General features: G+C 35.7%; 1 protein-coding gene across 1 annotated transcript in view; it reads left to right on the top strand.

The window, feature by feature from the left end:
• Positions 1–19,854, top strand: part of Ptgfr (prostaglandin F receptor) — a 41,230-nt gene extending 21,376 nt beyond the window's left edge. Inside the window, 5 exon segments of the mRNA XM_053743432.1 lie at positions 16,527–16,642; positions 16,644–16,699; positions 16,702–16,761; positions 16,764–16,820; positions 16,823–19,854. Coding sequence (XP_053599407.1) covers positions 16,527–16,642; positions 16,644–16,699; positions 16,702–16,761; positions 16,764–16,820; positions 16,823–16,845 — 312 coding nt within the window. The 3' untranslated portion in view covers positions 16,846–19,854.
• The last annotated feature ends 247 nt before the right edge of the window (positions 19,855–20,101 follow it).

The following is a 20,101-nucleotide window of genomic DNA, read 5'->3' as shown; positions in this document are numbered from 1 at the left end:
CAAAAAATACATCACTATTAAATAAAGATTAGCTTGTGAATAAAAAAGGAACATTTTCAAAATAATTCTCCTTAAGGCTTAAAATACAATTACACTTTGTGGCAAAATATTAAAGGAAATATATCATTTTACTTGGTTCATAATCTCAATATAGCTTCACTTTTGGTCAGAAAAGGTCAATTTTATGGACATTCTTTTGAGACTATGTAGTCATTGACTTGTATTTTTCTTTTGTTTGAAAAGAAGCTATTTGACTGTAGTACTCTTTATTATCGTTATTTTGATTTTAGTTTTGTACAGCTTTAATACACAAAAAGTTAGGTAACTCTGTTTTAGTTTTGAATAGCACTCTGTTTCTTGACCTTAGAGAAATCAGCTTTAGATGGACCATGGACTGAGATTAGATGTAGGCCCTTCTTTGGGGTCTGGTCAAAGCTGGACTGTGGCGTAAAAAACACTGTGTGTGTGTTGCCAGGACTGCTATACAGCTTAGTGGTAGAGCCCTTGTCTAGCATATTTGAGGCCCTGGTTGGATCCCTGGCACCAGAAACAACAACAACAAAAAAAAAAAATTAAAAAACCCTCTGAGTTTTCACTTTCGATTTAATGCCACAGTTTTGCCATTTAAACTGTGTAAATCATGAATATGACACATCGTTTATTTTGCAGAATTTTTCTACAAGGCCTTCCTTAAATATTTTAAAATTTGAGTCCCATGCAGAAGCGTGTCTTTCCACCAAGAAAAAGAAAGATGGCTCAGAAAACTCTTGAGAAGAAGTTGTGCTTTCTGAGTCAAGGTACTTAACTATTCCCTAGCTACTGTTACTGGGAAGAAAGGGTTAGTACTCCTTCCTTGATTTGGAAAACTTGACTTTGGTTCTGCATTCATCTACCAAATATTTATCTAGCACCTGCACCTAGTATATGCAGAGATATCTTGATTTATGTTGTTTATATCACTGAACATCGTGATCAGTGGTGACTCCACATGATGACTATACTAAAACCATTTCTATTAGACTAGAAGGCCAATGTCTTTAGTCTATACTTTAACCCCTGCTTCTAATTAGGGGAGTTTCTATTGTATTATGCAAAAATTTCTCACCACCTGAGCCTGAACATCTAATCACATGTCTTTTGGCAAATTATTAAAGATTTATGTGAACTTCACTTTTAACTTTCTAGAAAATATGAATAATAACTGATGATAATATTAACATATAATATAAAATCAGGTTATATGAGTTTTCATTAGAGATCTGGAAGGATCTGGTAGAAGGTGCTGCAGATGATTATTACTGTTCTTACCATGATTTCATTTGGTTTTCTAATAAAACTTTGCTGTAACTTGAAAAACATTCATTGAATGCCTACCATTGGAATTTGCAATATATGTTACTTAGATACATTAATATGTCTGAAATGGGATCCTAACCTTAAAGGAATTTGTAGTTTATTTGGGGACATGTGAACAGAACTAGCTCTGTTAGAGAAGAACTTGAGGGTAAGTGCCCATGGTTTTCCAAAGGGACACCTTTGCTGAGAAACTTCGTCTATAGTTAGTCTATGCCAAGTTCTTGACCAAAGCTATGAATCTGGGTTCATTGTGGCCTCTGGTGGTCCTTGAGGAGTGAGTTCTTACCTACCAGTTATGACACTGGATTCTCTTCAGAAACGCAATTCTTGTCTTTTGATTTCATTATTGACTTACAAGTTTTTTTTTTCTTTTCTTCCTTGGGTTAAATTACCTCATCTTTTCCTCACACATATTTCTTTTCCATAAACTTGTAGTAAATGCCATTACAGGTTTATGCCACCTCCTTTCTTTTCATGATGTGCTTCTTAATATGACTGTGTTTAATAAGGTCAATTCTTCTCAAAGAAGCCAACCAGACACCATCTGAACTTTTGCAGTTCAGGGTTAGAGGGATTTTGGATCTGATAGCTGTCAATGGTTTACCCAACCAGAGAAATTTAAAAGTTAGTTCAACCTGAATGCAAAGTCTCACTTCTGTCTTCTCATGTTATTTCTGGGAAATCCTATTCTCTTAAGTGAGACCATTTTTGTGGTTTTATCCAAAACTTCTTAAGAATACAGTTCTTCCACCTAACTATAGAGGGAGGGCTTGACTTTCTGGTATTGCTAATACCACAAAACTTGGTAGTTTGATGGAAAAAATAACAGAGAATTAATATACTGGAAAGAAAGTAGTGGAATTGGAGCTGCAGTTTTACAGTCATGCAAGCAAAAAAATTTTTAGAGCCTTTTCTGACAGTCTCCTGAGGACAGGAAGACAGATTTTGATGGTCATTTCAGATTTATGGCAGGGATTACTTAGACCTTTCCTAGTGATATTAGTGAATGGTTTATGAAATTTGGTGATGATTTGCCTTCAGTTTGGAATTGATCATAAAGATGTACAGAGGATATTCTCTATTGCCTATCTTGAATGTGTTCATAAAATAAAAAGATGTGTTACCACTCTGGTGTGCTGTCATTGTTATCTTTTCATTAACTCTTGGGGTCTAAGAATCAAGTTCCATGAGGGCTTTTCACCCTTGTCATTTCATAATCTGAAGGCAGGTAATGGCAAGATCTCCAGCATTCACCTTCTTTAGACAACTCTGAGTTTATACAGGGAGAAGCAATCTGAGCTACACTTTTTACCCTTGGCCCTCAGGCAGGTGGGGTAGGATGGTCATCCTACTGTTCAGGTTCTGGCCATACTGGCTAGTTTCTCTCTTTTAAGTTCCATTCCCCAGCTCTGCAGACACCATCTTCTCCCTTCTATGCCAGTTGTGTCTTTTCTGTCTATAGTCTCTTAAGTGAGTCATCTTACTTTCATGATGTAACTGTGCTGTTTCTTCCCTGACTGTAGAGAAAATAATTAATTGAGAGAAACCATCCATGGAGGAAATGGAAGGCTAATGTTTGTCCTGCTGAGCTATTTCAGGGAGAGAACTATAATAATCAACTAACAACTATGTGATTCAAGCCTCTTGTTCAGCTGGTATATCCTTGTATGACCAAACTGTGTCACTGTGTGTGCCTGTGTCATTCTGATTGGTGACAATGTTCCACATCATTTAAATATGACTATTGATATGCTATATTGTTTTGAACAAATATATGTCCATTATATGAAATTTGAAAAATACATAAGTTAAAAAATCTAATTTCCTTTAAATTTTGTGTTAAGTAAATTTCTTGATTAAATAAACTTATTGATATTTTGTGTATGATATTTTAATGGTATTTTTTATATTGTATTGTTATATAGGTAACTATATAATTCCTATATAGAACTGTATATTCTATATGCTATAGAATATAAATATCTTTATAAAATAGTAGTATATTGTTGGTATTTTTAGCATAGAGAAATCTTTTTTATTTTTTTCAGTTGGTAATCATCATGGTTTGAATATTGAATGTCCCCCAAGTTCCATTTATAAAGGCTGAGTCCTCAGGATGGTGCTATTGGGAGGTGATGGGACCTTGGGATGGGAACTTAGTGGGAGGTCTTAGGTCATTGGGGGTGGCCCATTAGAAGGTAGTTCTCTTAGGACTCCTTGTTGGTTTCGTTGAGAGGATTGTTATAAAAGTCTGGGTTTGACCCCACCCTCTCTCTGTGCTTCTGATTGGAGATGTAATCCCACACATGCAGTTGCGATTGCCAGCCACCTATATGTGTCTGAGGTAATGCAGAGAAGGGGTGACTGCAAAGCCTGTACTATGCTGTTTGGACTTTCAATCTCCAAAACTGTGCACTATATAAACCTTTTCTTTTAATAAAGTAGTTGCCTCAGGTATTTAATTGTAGTGACACAAAGCAGACTATTGTAGTCTGATTATTCAGCGACTTGACAAACTCTCATTGATTTTAAATATTTAATGACTAATCATTTTTCTAAGTAACAAAAGTTTGTGTCCTTTTTTTTCAATTCTTTTATCTCATCTTTTTATTCTTATAGCATTGGCAAGAAATTATAGTACCGTGTTAAGTAGTGGTAGTAGTTGTGGCATCCTTGCCATGTTCCAGATTTTAGAATTCATCTATTAAATGCAATGACTGTTGTAGATTTTTGATATAAAAATTTCACTAAGTTCCCTTAGTTTAAGTCCCTCATAGGTACTATATTAATATTCAACTGCTCTGTAGCAAATTTCTACAAATTCAGCAACATGAAACCGCACCCATTTTATTTTATCTATAGTAAGATGTCTGGATTCACAAGGGCCTCACACTTAAGGTAAGAGCTGGATTGAGCTCTTACTTTGAGGTCTCGGGGAGAATCCTTTTGAAAGCTCATTCAGGCAATTGGCACAACCCACTGCCTTGTTTTGTGGCTGTGGGTCTGAGGTCCCCATGTCCTGACTGGCTGTCGGCTGGGGACTGCTGCCTGCTCCTGAGGCAGTCTGTGTTCCTTCTCATGTGGCCCCTCTGTGTATCAACCAGAAAGTGTGCACTGAATCCTTCTCATACTAGGAATCTTTCTGGTCTTGTGTTACCAGCTGGAGAAAGTTCTCTGCTTTTAAATGTGCTTGCATGATTAGGTTAGGTCCACCTTGATAATATCATCTCTGAAGGGCCAGGTAGCATAACAATTATAGGAGTCTTATTATATGCACCAGTTCAAAGGATTAGGGTGGGATATTTTGGAAATTCTGTCTACTACAAGTGCATTTCCGACCTCTGTTAAGTACAGTTATGTCTTCGTCTATATTCTATTATGCTTTTCTCAAAGCATATGTTATAGTTTGGATCTTAATGTCCCCCGAAGTCTCATGTGTTGAAGGCTTGGTCACAGCCTGTGGTGCTATTTGGAGGTGTTGGAACCATTGGGAGGTGGGGCTTAGTGGAAGGAAGCTAGGTCATGAAATTTGAAGGTGGTGTTGGGACCTCAACCTCAGTCCCTCCTCTTTCTCTTTGCTTTCTGGCTATTACTAGGTGAGCAGTTTCCCCTTCTGTGCACTTCCATGATGTACAGTGCCAGAGGCCTAACACTATGGGGCTAAGTGACCCTGGACTGAAACCTATGAAACCATGAGCCAAAGTAAATCTTTCTTTCTGACAAGTTGACTACCTCAGGTATTTTGTCACAATGATTGAAAGTTAACACACACATATACATCTATTAGAAGGACTCTCTTTGACATTGGAAACCAGATTATCATTGCTAACTCTTTGATCTTAGGCAACTTAATTATCTTCCTTTTGTCTCCTTTATCCTTCTTATTAAAATGGGAATATTAGTGGTACTTAGTTGCAGAAAATGGGTAGTAGTTATGCACTAAGTTTTAGCTATTATAATAATTTCTGAAATAGCTTTGTTTTATAATCTTTGTTGTCAATTACATTATAAAAAATTTGCCTGTGATCATCCTGACATCATGTTAATGGCTATGCACTATTTCATTGTGTAGGTATACTATAATCTATTTTTATAAATTTCTGATTGTGAGAAGTTGCTTCTGTTTTCTCATTTTATAAACAACACTAAAATAAATATCCTTTGAAGTTTTTCATACTATTTATTTAATCCTTAAATAAACTCATGGACATGGAATTGATAGTTTCAGGGGAATTGACTTTTAAAGACTTGTATATTTTGCTGTATTGCCCTAAAGAAAAGTTAAGTTAGTTTGTACATCCTCTTCCCTTTCCCCTGAAAATGTTGCTTACTTCTTAAAACGTTTTTATAAATTATGGAGAAATATCTTCAGAGAATGAGTGTCAGGTAGTTGGCATCTGAAGACAATGGAACAGAAAAAAAAAATGGTCTAATTCAAATTTCCTGGGAAAGTGGTCACAAATCAAAATCTAAGCTAGAGACTAAGTTTTTTGGGGAAAGAAGAATGTGAAAAACAAATATAATACCCTTGGACTAACAGTACTTTACTACAAACCACAGACTTCAGGCATAGTGGCAGAAGATATAATCCATGTTACCAACCATGAATTTTTAGGTAAGGCAAAATGCTTCATAAAAGATGGTTAGACAGAAATTTGGCAATCAATATATATATATATATATATATATATATATATATATTTTTTTTTTTTTTTTTTTGTGGTGCTAGGGATCAAACCCAGCACTCTCCCAACTGAGCTATATCCCCAGCCCTCAATCAATATTTTTTATCCAGAGAGAACACCAATCTAATAACTGTATAGTGTGTTGTGAAATTCCTGTTTTATTTAAAAGTTGGACTTATGTAACTTTTAAAAAGTCATGGGAGCTGGGGAGATAGCTCAGTTGGTAGAGTGCTTGCCTTGCAAGCACAAGGCCCTGGGTTCAATCCCCAGCACTGCAAAAAAAAAAAAAAAAGTCATGGGAATCTTCATTTAAAAGCTTGCATGGCATTAATGTACCAAATTTTCACAAGGTAGTAAAATTGTTTGATTTTAAGAAATGATTGATGACTTCTTTATCTTAACTATAAGTTTAGCTAACAAAATATTTACTGTAATTTTTTTGTTTTCATCATTATGCAAATTTATTAGGAAGCGAGAGCCTTCCTGAGTTCTCAGTGAAGTAATGAATAGCGGGATACAAAAATGCCATTGTGATTGCATACATAAAGTCATACTAAAAAGGCACATTAGTGACATGCATATGGTAAGTTTTCAAGGTGCCAACTTACCATTTCAATAACGTAGTCTATTATAAAGAAAGATAGAAAGAAAAAAAAGACCCCTTAGGAAAGAATCATATTAAAAATTCTGTAATTCCTTAGTCTATCATTTATTGTATTTTAACATGATAACATCAGGAACTTGGTGAATGTTGGTTACTGTTTTTCATAATGATGATGAACCATTGAAGCAAGATGGGATAGTTTTGTGTGTTACAGAGGTTTATGCCGGTTAATGTTTAGATACCCCCTATGTGCCCAGAAGAGTGTCAAGGGTCATGGTTTGTGGCTTCCACGGACCCTAAAATGTCTTCCCATTCATTCATTTGTCACTTTGGTATTTCTTTCTTTCTTTGTTTGGTATTTATACAGTGCCAATTATAAGCCAAATCTGGAGCATGTGCAGTTTGTTTCCAGTATCCACAAGAGAAAGTCTTTTATCTTGATGGAGTTGATGGTATACTGAAACCATAGGATATGCATCTCAAACTGCTGCAGAATGAGTAATATTAACAAGGTGATGAGAGAAAGAATCATGCGGTCTCTAGTCATTGCAATAGATTGTCCCAAATAGGAAATGGATTTGGAACTGGGTGGGTAGTGTGGTAAGGCCATGAGATAGGATGTGTATTCAAAGTACTGAAAATTACATGGGAGAGGGAGAATCTAATCAAAGATTTAAGAGTGTAGGTTGTTATTCTAGAGAATAGTAGGATATGTATTAATTTATAACTAAGGAAGATAAATTTCTGTTTGCTATTTAGGCACCCTGAGCAAAAATTTAATATGTTACTTTAAAGCTCCAGAAAAAATTAATTTGGAAAGTAAAAAAACAAATGCAAAACTAAAAACTTACAAATGAAAACAAAAACTCAAATTGTCTTATCTTTGTGACCAAATAGATTGACTTAAGTACCATGATAAATGGAATTATTTGTAATTAATTGCCTGAATAATTAGCTTGGGCCGTTTTTTTTTTTTAATTTAATTTTTTAAGTGTATATTCTTTTCACCTTGAACAATATTGTGTATGCTTTAGAGTTAAATTGGCATTGGATAATAGTGGCCCTGCTCTTTCCCAGCTCCACATTCTGTTATCTCATTTGTCTGTAAGAGGTTATGCTATGACTCAGTCATAAAGTTGCTGGGAGCCTTTGCATTTGCTCTGTAGCCTTAGGTTATCTGTTTTTTTCCTCCCTTCCTCCCTCCCTTCTTCCTTCTTCCCTTCCTCTGAGGCACAGCTTGCTGTGATGCCCAGGCTGGTCTTGAATTCCTGAGCTCAGGTGATCCTCCTGCTTCCACCTCCCCAGTGCCTGGATTACAGCTGCTGGGCCACTGAGCAGGTTTAGGTTGGCCTTTTTAAAGACTGATTTTCCTCTAAAATTTATGGATATCTTATTTTTAAAGGGATACCCATTTTGTTGAAAGTTCCCATAACATGATAAATTATTATAGTAGAGCTTAGAAAATGCCTTGGGAAATCTTTCCAAACACTTGTAATAATAAACCAACGGGACCAGTTTGAATTTTCTCTTTGGAAAAACATGTGTTTCAGAACAGAAGGCTCACTGAAATGTTTACTGGTTTAATCCACTTTTGCTATAAAGAGTGTTGCAAGTAATCACATAAAGTAGTCTTTTGCTCCTGAAACAATGCAATTTTGATACTATGACTTCCAATTTTGTTTTCTCTTTAATTTACAGATAAGTTGCTAATAACTACTTTGGTTTTGATATTTTAGAAAACTCAGGCTAGAGTTTCAAGGACAATGTTGACTAGAAGTGGGGAAAGAGGGCATCCCTGCCTTGTTCCAGTTTTTAGGGGGAATGCTTTCAGTTTTTCACCATTTGGAATGATATTGACCATGGGCTTAGTGTAGATGGCCTTTACAATGTTAAGGAATGTTCCCACTATCCCTGTTTTTTCTAGTGTTTTGAGCATGAAGGAATGCTGTATTTTATCAAATGCTTTTTCTGCATCTATCGAAATAATCATGTGATCTTGATTTTAAATCTGTTGATATGGTGAATTATATTTATTGATTTCTGGGTGTTGAACCAACCTTGCATCCCTGGGATAAAACCCACTTGATCGTGGTGCACTATCTTTTTAATATATTTTTGTATGCAATTTGCTAAGATTTTTTGAGAATTTTTGGGTTGATGTTCATTAAGAATATTGGTCTGAAATTTTCTTTCCTCGATGTGTCTTTGTCTGGTTTAGGTATCATGGTGATATTGGCTTCATAGAATGAGTTTGGGAGGGTTCCCTCCTCTTCTATTTTATGGAATACTTTGAGAAATATTGGAATGAGCTCTTCTTTAAAGGTTTTGTAGAACTTGGCTGAGAACCCATCTAGTCCTGGACTTTCTTTGTTGGTAGGCTTTTGATGACTTCTTCTATTTCATTACTTGAAACTGATCTATTTAATTGTGTATGTCTCTGGTTCAGTTTAGGTAATTCATATGTCTCTAGAAACCTGTTGATGTCTTCGTGATTTTCTGTTTTGTTGGAGTATAGATTTTCAAAATAGCTTCTAATTATGTTTTGTATTTCACTCATGTCTGTAGTGATATTTCCTTGTTCATTCCAAATTTTAGTAATTGAGTTTCTCTCTCCTTCTCTTTGTTAGTGTGGCTAAGGGTTTATTAATTTTGTTTATGTTTCAAAGAACCAACAATTTTTTCTATTGTTTCAATTTCATTGATTTCAGTTCTGATTTTAAATATTTCCTGTCTTCTACTACTTTTGGTGTTGCTCTGTTCTTCTTTTTCTAGGACTTTGAGTTGTAGTGTTAAGTCGTTTATTTGTTGATTTTTTTCTTCTTTTGTTGAATGAGCTCCATGAAATAAATTTTCCTCTAAGTACTGCTTTCATAGTGTCCCAGAGATTTTGATATGATGTGTCTTTGTTCTTGTTTACTTCTAAGAATTTTTTATTTTCCTCCTGATGTCATCTGTTATCCATTCATCATACAATAGCGTATTATTTAATCTCCAGGTGTTGGAGTAGTTTCTGTTTTTTATTCTGTCATTTATTTCTAATTTTAATCCATTATGATCTGATAGAGTTCAAGGTAGTATCTCTATCTTCTTGTATTTGCTAAATTAGCTTCATGGCATAAAATATGGTCTATTTTAGAGAAGGATCCATGTGCTGCTGAGAAGAAAGTGCATTCACTCTTTGTTGGATGGTATATTCTATATATGTCCGTTAAGTCTAAATTATTGATTGTGTTATTGAGATCTATGGTTTCTTTATTCAAGTTTTGTTTGGAGGATCTTTCCAGTGGTGAGAGAGGCGTGTTAAAATCACCTAGTATTATTCTGTTGTGGTCTATTTGATTTCTGGAATTGAGAAGGATTTGTTTGACATACATGGATGAGCCAATGTTTGGGGCATAGATATTTATGATTGTTATGTCTTGCTGAGTGATGCTTCCCTTAAGCAGTATGAAATGTCCTTCTTTATCCCTTCTGACTAACTTTGACTTGAAGTACACATTATGTGATACGAGGATGGATACTGCGGATGTTTTGCTGTGTCCATGTGCATGGTATGTTTTTTCCCATCCTTTCACCTTTATTCTATGGGTATCTCTTTCTATGAGATGAGTCTCTTGCAGGCAGCATATTGTTGGATCTTTATTTTTAATCCAATCTGCCAGTCTATGTCTTTTGATTGATGAGTTTAGGCCATTAACATTCAGGGTAATTATTGAGATATGATTTGTATTCCCAGTCTTTTGACTCATTTTTGTTTCTTGACATGACTTGGTTTCTCCTTTATTTGGCTATTCCTTTAGGCTAGTTCCTCCCATTGCTGATTGGCATCATTGGTTCTCATCTCTTCTTCAAGGAATATTTTGCTGAGAATGTTCTGTAATGCTGGCTTTCTTTTGTAAATTCTTTTAGCTTTGTTTATCATGGAAGGATTTTATTTCGTTGTCAAATCTTAAGGTAAGTTTTGCTGGGTATAAGATTCTTGGTTGGCATCCATTTTCTTTCAGGACTTGAAAAATGTTGTTCCAGGCCCTTCCAGCTTTTACACTCTGGATTGAAAAATCTGCTGATATCGGTATTGGTTTCCCCCTGAATGTAATTTGATTCTTTTCTCTCGCAGCCTTTAAAATTCTGTCTTTATTTTGTATGTTAGGTAATTTTCAGTATAATGTGGCTTGGTGTGGGCCTGTTGTAATTTTGTATATTTGAAGTCCTATAAGCCTCTTGTACTTGATTTTCCATTTCATTCTTCAGATTTGGGAAATTTTCTGATATTATTTCATTGAATAGATTGTTCATTCCTTTGGTTTGTTTCTCTAAGCCTTCCTCAATCCCAATAATTCTTAAATTTGGCCTTTTCATGATATCCCATAATTCTTGTGGATTCTGTTCATGATTTCTTACCATGTTCTCTGTTTGGTCAACTTTGTTTTCAAGATTAAATAATTTGTCTTCAGTATCTGAGGTTCTGTCTTCCAGGTGTTCTATCCTATTGGTTATGCTTTCTATGGAGTTTTAATTTGGTTTATTGTTTCCTTCATTTCACGGATTTTGGTTTGTTTTTGTTTCAGTATCTCTAACTCTTATTGAAATGATTTTTTGCTTCCCGTATTTGCTGTTTTAACTGTTGATTGGTGCGATCATTCAATGCTTGCATTTACTCTTTCATCTCATCCTTCAATGCCTGCATTTGCTCTTCATCTCCTCATTTGCTTCCCTGATCGTTTTAATTATGTATATTCTGAACTCCCTTTCTGACATTTCTTCTGCCATGCTGTCATTGGGTTTTATTGATGTAGTATCTAGGTTTGTTTGGGACATTTTCTTCCCTTGTTTTCTCATATTGGGCAGGTATCAGTGGAACTCTGAGATATTGCAGATTTCCTCTATTGGCTTATAGTGTTCCTATAGATTTGCAGTATATCACCTCCTAGCCTTCAGTATCCTGAAGTCTTGGAGGAACTTGATAATGCAGTGCTCCGCAAGAAAGCTGCCCCTCTAGGGGTGGTGGCCTTCAGGTGGGGTACATTCCCTGCTAGTGGGCAGAGGCACCTCCACTTGTTGACCGATGGTCTGCTAAAGGGGAACTAGACTGCGGGCTGGGACATGGCTGGTCTGGGCCTGTGTCCAGGCCTGCCGCCCAGGCCAGGGGAGCCTAGTTGTGCGCGGAAGCCTCTCGCTGGCTGGCCCTACTCCGAGACGTCGCCTGCTATCCGGGCTTGCTACCAGGGCCGGGGGGAGCCTGGCTGTGCACTGAAGCCTCTCGAAGGCTGACCCTGCTTTGAGAAGCTGCTTGCGGTCCAGGCCTACCGCTGGGGCTGGGGGGAGCCTGGTTGTGCAGAGGCCTCTTGCTAGCCGGCCCTGCTCCGAGAGAAGCTGCCTGCTGTCTGGGCCCGCCGCTGGGTCTGGGGATGGGGTCTGGCTGTGTGCGAAAGCCTCTCACTGGGTGGTCCTGCATCTAGAAGCTGCCTGTGGACCAGGCCTGCCACCGGGCTGAGCCTTACCCAGTGGGAGAGACTCACCCAGCCGGTCTGAGTTTGTCCCGAGTCTCTCAATACCCCCTCTTCTTGAATCCTAAGTTCCGGAGCAACATGAGATGCAGTCACCCTCTAGTCCGCCATCTTGGTCTCCCAAGCTTTATTTTTTTAAGCATATTATTCTGGAACTGTGCTAGAGAAAGTTTTTTTTTTTTTTTTTTTTTTTAAGGCTTTTGTAGCTACTTCTTTCTTGTTGGTCTCTTCTCAGAGACTTCATTCATTCAATTTATTTAACAGAGATTGACTGTCCTACTGTATGCCAGATACTAGGGATCAGCAAAGAGCCAATCAGACAAAAGTGCATGCTTTTAAGATTATATTTTAGTATTAGATAAAACAAATAAAAAATAAATAACTAGCAAAATATATAATTTGTTAGGTAGAACTTAACTAAGTATTCTCTATATTACTAGCATCTAGCAAAAAAAACCTGAACATAGCAGACACTCAAAAACTACTTGCTTCTAGATTGATATACTTTTATGAATACTCAAAGGAATAGAAGCATAATTCTTGAATTACCATTGCTTTTAATTGTAAACAGACACTGGGGTCCTGACTGTAGTCAACAGACATACAGGCGTAGGGAACGGAATGTGAAATAACTTCCAAAGTAAAATTTTAGTTTACATGACTATATTATCTATGAGTATAGTGGCCTGTTTGATTGATTAATTTTGAACTTAACAGATGATATACTTGTATTATGTGGCCCAAGTAGATGGATTTTTTTTTTGATATTTGATTTTATCATATTTTACTCCTTGAAATCTGGTAATACACCTAAACTCTCCTTCCTATACATTTTTCACTTCATTGTTTCTCTCTTATCTTAGTATTGAGTGTATTAGAGGTATCAGGTTAACTAATGTTTTCATAGACTATGCAAACACTTGGTCCTGTCTGTTTTCTCAGTTAGAATTGTAATAATTGAACCAGACATGGTGGCACATGTCTGTAATCCCAAGGGCTCTGGAGGCTGAGGTAGGAGGATCCAGAGTTCAAAACCAGCCTCAGCAACAATGAGGTACTAAGCAACTCAGTGAGCCCCTGTCTCTAAATAACAATACAAAATAGTATTTTGTTCAATCCCTGCTACCCCCAAATATAAAAAAAAAATAAAAAAGAATTGTAATCATTGATAAAGATCAACAATTGTAACTTGCCAAATCCATAGAAGATGTTTTAAAAAATAATATGTATTCCTCTAGTTCTGTGTCCTCTAGTTCTTTTGGGCTAGATGAAAGACCGAGTGTTGATGAGAGTCTGGACACACTGTCTGGAATGCAAGTTTGGGTGGGCCAGTCAGAGAAGAATGTTCTCCAGGCATGTGAAGTGACTGTCATCAGGGTCCAGGGAAAATGACTATGTTGGCCCAGCTTGCAGACATTCCTCAGCCTGACCTCACATCCCACATATCTCCTGCCAGTTTTATCACAGTTAAGTTTTCCAGGCAATTCTTTGGCGCCTTCAGTACCACCCCACTCATATACCCATGGATGTACATAAATAATTCATACAATTTCTGATTCTTTGGTAAAATAGTGTATTTCCACAAATTACTTGGGGAAAAAAAGCACAACTTGCAAAAAACAATGTATGGTATATCCAAAATGTTAGTAAATTAGATACAAACCAAAGAAGAAAATAAAAATTCCTCTGTGTTTGTACTGTCTAGGGTTAACCAATGAAAACATTTATGTATACCCCAGTCTTTTTTTTTCCACAAAACAACAGTTGTTTTTTCAAAATTGAGATGATGTAATTGATGCAACTGGGTGACTTGCTTTTTTAAAAAGTTAAAACTGAATCACAAACAGAAGTACCTACATAAGTTTTCATTATGTGAAATTATCATGATTTATCTTTTGTTGCATACCTAGGTTATCCAGAATTACCAATGATGGTATTATCAATAATATACTAAAGATATTTATTTTACAGATATATTCCACCTACAGCTTTATGGGTAGCTAAACAATCATTCCTTCTAAGGTTCTGGAGCAACCTCTCTTCATGGCTGGGGCTGGTGGTCAAGGAAGGAGAGTGTTATTATGAGTGCTTGGGCCCTGCCCTGGTATTTGGAAAGAAGACTGAGCCCTGAGCTCCTTTAGAAAATTCAGTGTCTTTTCACCATTGGTGAACACACTAGTGTTTTCAGAAGAGAAAGAATCAGAGAGCTGCATGTCATATAACTGAGGTGCTTTAAATTCGTGTATCTCTAAAGCAAGGCCAACTCTTCCATGCAATTACACTGAGTATATTTGCTCCCATATTTACAGAGTGGCTACCCAGGAACATACTTATTCATTAATAGAAATACATACATTTAATACTTCTGAGACAAGAGAAATATTTATTCATTCATCCTTATATGCTCCCCCATCCCAATTCTAGCAAACAGACTATAAATTCCACAGTTTCTGCTTTGTTTACCATTTTTATCTTCAATTCCTAGCATATTGCCTGCACATAGCAGATAGTCAATAAGTATTTGGTGAGTGAACAAAAAATATAAAGTGAAAATATCTAGTCCAATGCCAGTCAAGTCTTGGCTCTGTTTTCTTCTTAGAGGAATCATCCCTTATAGGTAGGTGTAGTTTTAAATCCTAGGGGCATAATTTAAGGCAGCATAATATAACAATGATATGAGAGTCTGATTTTGACCCGTACTATTGTGCAGAAAATACTATTTTTATTAGCTACTGAATATTTAGGTCTGCCCTTTGATGCATTATTTCCCTGAGGAGAGAACTACTGCCCACGTGATCTGCATGTCTGCATATCCTGCTTTCTTTAAGTGCCAATAAACCACCCTGAATCCTTCAGTAGTGGATTAAAAACTTTGGAAACACTTAATGCCTCAAAATATTGGACCCTTGTGACAGATGGTTAGAGGGTTTCTCTGATGATGATGTGTTTCAGAAATAAAGGAAAAGAATAAAAATAACAATTGAATTCATCCATATTTACTGGGTACATTTTAGGTATTAGCTTTGTACTGGGTACTAGAAATATGAAAAAAATAAAAGATACTCATAGATATACAGATAAATGCATAATTATTATGCATTGTTCAAAGTGTTAATTGGACAGGGTGCAGTGGAAATAACACAGGAGGGAGCAACTAAGAATTTATCTTGATGAAGATGGGGAAAAATGCACAGGTGTGAGTCCATTTTTATATGAGGTTTGGAGATGGATTGAAGTTTGTCAGTCAGAGAAAAGGGGATAGGAGTTCAAAATGAGGGTGTTACACAAGCCATTGCTTTTAGGTCATGGTGCATCTCTGACAGCTAGATATTTGCCAGTGGTTGGAACATAGTGAATTATAGAGGTAAACTTACAGATGCACCATTACAACACCACTGAAGAGTTTTGCACTTTGTCATACAGGCCATGAAAGTTTTAATGAGGGGGTATTTATTCTTTAACCATTGATCTCAGCAAGTTCTTTGAGACCTTGGTCTGGATTTTCTTTCATTGGCAGTTTTAGATTTTGTTAGACCATCTCTGAATCCTTGTGGCACAATGGCCCAGCACCATTAATTCAGTTTCATCTCCTGTTTAATTTATTTTTTATTAATTTTATAACCAAGGTATTTTGAAGTCCTCTTATTTGTCTGTTCTGCAACTATTTGAAAGTCAAAACTGAACTCAATGATTTGCTTCATTCTAGTAGTAGCTGGGACCATTTATGGAACTGATTCTACAAAATGAACTGTTTATAATCATAGTGATCAGGAAATAGACACAGGAGACCAAATATGCATGACTAAGATTAAGTCAAAATAGTAGTATAGAGATGAGCTCATTTCTACAAAGTCCTTAGAAAATTCCATTGCTTACTTTTGAGAATATTTTAGCCTACTTAAGGTTGGGATGAGAGATTCAGAAAAGAGAATACAAAATTCTAAAAATAACATTCCAGAATAGATATTATATAATATGTACAAATTAATATCAAATGTTCTAAGTGCATTTAAAAAATTTTGTTAGCTAATCTATAATTTATGTATTTAATATAACTTTATTTTTTATTGAATGCATAAATGTGTTCTGGCCTTGAGATATTATCCACAAACATGTAAGCATTTATTGATGTCAACATCTGTTCTCTCTGATCATTCTAGCTGTGCACATCTGACTTCTCTAGAAGTTACTGTTGTTGGGGTTCTGATGTCAATTTGAATTCAAAGGATTCAAATGTCGGTATCAGTGATTCTATCACTCATTTTATTTTTGTCAGTATTTAGCAGCATAACATCACTTTGTGGAAATGGAATGAATGTCATATAGCACAGCTAATTAAGTTAAAGTACAGAATTGAAAAAAATGTAATCACAGATTTCTCTGTTTTCTTGTTTTCTAGGTAACAATGCCAACATTGGCATAAATGGAAATAATTCTCTGGAACCTGTGAACAACACCTCTTTGCCTCTCCGAATGGCAACATGGAATCAATCTTAGTCCCTGGGTATATATTCTTCTTCCGGAAGGCCGTCCTTAGAATCTCTTCAAGCTGCCAGACGTTGCTGTGGAGTGCATGTCATCAGCTTACATATTTGGGAGCTTAGCTCTATTAAAATTCCTTAAAGGTTGCTGCTATTTCTGAGTCACCAGTTGCAGAAAAAAATCAGCAGCACCTAGTTTAGTAGGACAGTAAGTCAGTGTAGGACTAGAACATAATTAGAAAATTTTGGCAATATTTCAATTCGATAAATATACATAGCCTAAACTGGAAAGTTCAGTCGTCAGAAGGTAGTTGGGGATACTTTCTTTGGATTCAGCTTTTGAAATCTGTCAAATTAGTGTAGGATTACACATTTTCACTTGTTTTTGTCAACTGGAGATAGAATGAAATAATGCATGAGAGTCAAATAGTAAACAATTTTGAGCTTTCTGTGTGATTTGATGCTTTTGGAATAAATGATGGTTGAGGCCTAATGTACTTTTACTTGGCCTGTCTACTAGAGAACACCTTAACGCTACCTGCACAGTGGATTGGCTATTTTGGGATCACTGCTTTGCAGCTATTCTTCATAGACAAAGCTCACTGAAATAGAACACCCATGTATTTTTGTCTGGCCTGTTTTATTAGTCATTATGTAGCCTCAATCAATATATGCATGACCATGGCACCTGGGATTCACTGTGGCTTATAACAAAAACCACGACATAGGCCAGGTCTGGCTCACAGATTGTCTGATCTTGTGAATCTGTTAGAATGGGCCCATTCTTACCATATTTGACAAATATGATTACTTTCATTTTATTATTATGAGGTCAATTGTTTGAAGGCTTTTTGATAAGTCATGGATTTAAAAATTTTAAATAATCTTTTCCTTTGAAAATTTAGTGCACTGATATACATTCACATTAGAGCTGCAGAGGTTTTAACTTAGCCCAGGACATAGGCAATTTGCATGACAGCAGTTCCTAAAAAACTCTATCATGGATAATGCAACCACCTACACCTAGTGATAAGTACAAGGAGCTTTGCTGTGATCCATCATTTCTGGTCCATAGAATAAAAGACACACAGTCGGCACAATATTCAAAGATTATCTGCAACTAGTCTGTTTCTGCTTACATGCATGCGTGTACACAAATATACTCAGTACAGAAAATGGAATATTCTATTGACAACATGTCCACTAATGTGTAAATTAGCATCTTCTAAAACCTGTGCTACAGTTTGCAGGGGGAAGATTGGAAATCAGCCAAGGCTTTTGGGCATGATTTTAATAGCTAACAAGAGATCAAGGGTAATAATCTCCCCAAAATTTCCAGTAATAAATCAGACTTTTTCTTTGCTTATTTGCATAATTCAATCCAAAGATTTTAGTACTCATTTAAAAAGTCCTAGGCCCATCAGAAAATAGGGTGTAGTTCTGCTTTATAATAAGGAATGCATTTCTAAAAAATTTCTTGCTTTCATTAAATTGGGTCTCTTTAAAAATTAATTTTCTGTGAGAAACTATTTCAGACTCTAAGAAATTCTGTGAATTCAGATAGACTTAAATTATTGTATTTATAAATTTCTGTTTTTTATTGGTAATTTACATTGGAAGTCATTGTTAATTTTTATGGATTTTTGGCAAATTTCTGGGTAAATTAAAGAAATTAGCAAATAACCTCATTGAAGATTTGAAGGCAATACTTTTTCTGTGAATCTAAAGCAGAATCACAACACACTAGCACATGATATACTTAATTTAAGGCCAGTAAATGATTAATCTTGCAATTTATTCTCATATGTAGAGCACATACTATATGCTACTATACTATACTTGTCAAATTGAATTATAGACAAAAATTTCTTGATGCAAATTGGACGTGGAATTGGAAAGTTTTTGAATGTTTCAGTTTAAACTGACAGTGACATATTGGTCATTATGGTATATGTATATATACATGTGTATGTGTGTGTGCATGTTTGTGTATATAATACATGTTTCAAAAGCCACTGCAATTTGTGATTGCTATTACATTGCATAAATGTTCTCATGTGTTTCAAGAGCACTTAAAGCCAAGACAAACTTGCAGATGGTTCATTTACTTTCAAAGCAGATATTTATTTTCCACAACTACTTAAGAATATTGGTGTCCTGTGAACTGAAGCACAAGGGACCAGATCTCTACCTTCCCTTGTCGTGTTGATAAAAAACCTGCAGCAAATATTTCCAGGTATTTCAACTGGGGTAGGCGCTGAGAAGAAACTCATTCAGAGGTCCCAGACCTCTTCTCCCAGAGCCTTCAAATGTAATGGCAAAATTGTTGCTGTATTGGTGTCATCTAGCCATCTGTATCTGAACTGAGATCTGTGACATGACCATGTGTGGGATGCAAAGCTTTGGGGAGTGACAACGGAGTCAGTTTGAGTATTCTAGAAAGATTATCTGTATTATGTGAGCATTGTTTTAGGGCAAACTAATTGATTTTAAGATGATGTTAAACACATGATACTGACATCAAAACTGGAAAAAAAATAAGTAAAAGAACATGTGTTTGCATGATTTAGAATTTTATTCCAACAAAAGCATAATTAAAGGAAGCAAACAAACATAAGAATGGGCATAGCTGATTTCAGAATTTGTTTCTGTTGTTATATATGCTGCATATAGTTTGGCAATTTTCTGTATAATTAATAATAGAGGGTAACATCCACCAATAACTTTCATTAATGTTCCAAGTGGAAGTAAACTTGTTCTGATTCCTGGAAATAAATAGTAAAAATAATTTCAACAGGTTCACCGGTTTGAATGTTTTAAGCTCTGTTTTAAAATTTATAACAAGACCTTCAAGGTAACTGAATTTCCCTTTGCATTGGACAAAGTAGTAATCATGCAACTTTGAATGCTATGTGAGCTTATGATTTCTGAAGAATTATATTATTCTAGGCAAAAGCTAAACTTGTCAGACTTTTTAGAATCTCTGCGAATTTGTTTAAAAAATAAGATAAAAATGCATATGGATTTTTGTGATTATGAATACAAAGAGAATGCTGACTCCTGGTATCCGGAAACATCAAATGTTTTACTGAAGGGTTCAATTAAGTGATAGAAATATGCCCCTTGAAATTTCTTTCTAGAGATGGAAAGTTGCTTATAATGATTTATGTAACTAAATTGGAAAATTCCTAAATGTCAGCGTGTGTGTTTGTGTTGTGTGTGTGCGTATATATATATATATATATATATATATATATATATATATAGAGAGAGAGAGAGGAGAGAAGAGAGAGAGAGAAGAGAGAGAGAGCGAGGAATCTGTGGTATGTAACAAGTAGTCTTGTTTGCTCATTTTCAGACTTAAAACAAACTTGCTTTAGTTTTGTGTGTAATTTGAATTTACAATCTAATAATAGCACTTATAAGATGTGAATATAGAGTGAACCTTTTGTGAAAACTGCTCTAGCT

The sequence above is a fragment of the Sciurus carolinensis genome, chromosome 1 (genome assembly GCF_902686445.1).
Source record: "Sciurus carolinensis chromosome 1, mSciCar1.2, whole genome shotgun sequence".
Taxonomy (NCBI): Eukaryota; Metazoa; Chordata; class Mammalia; order Rodentia; family Sciuridae; genus Sciurus; species Sciurus carolinensis.
Note: the sequence above shows the minus strand (reverse complement) of the source record. Positions and strands in the feature narration are given on the sequence as shown.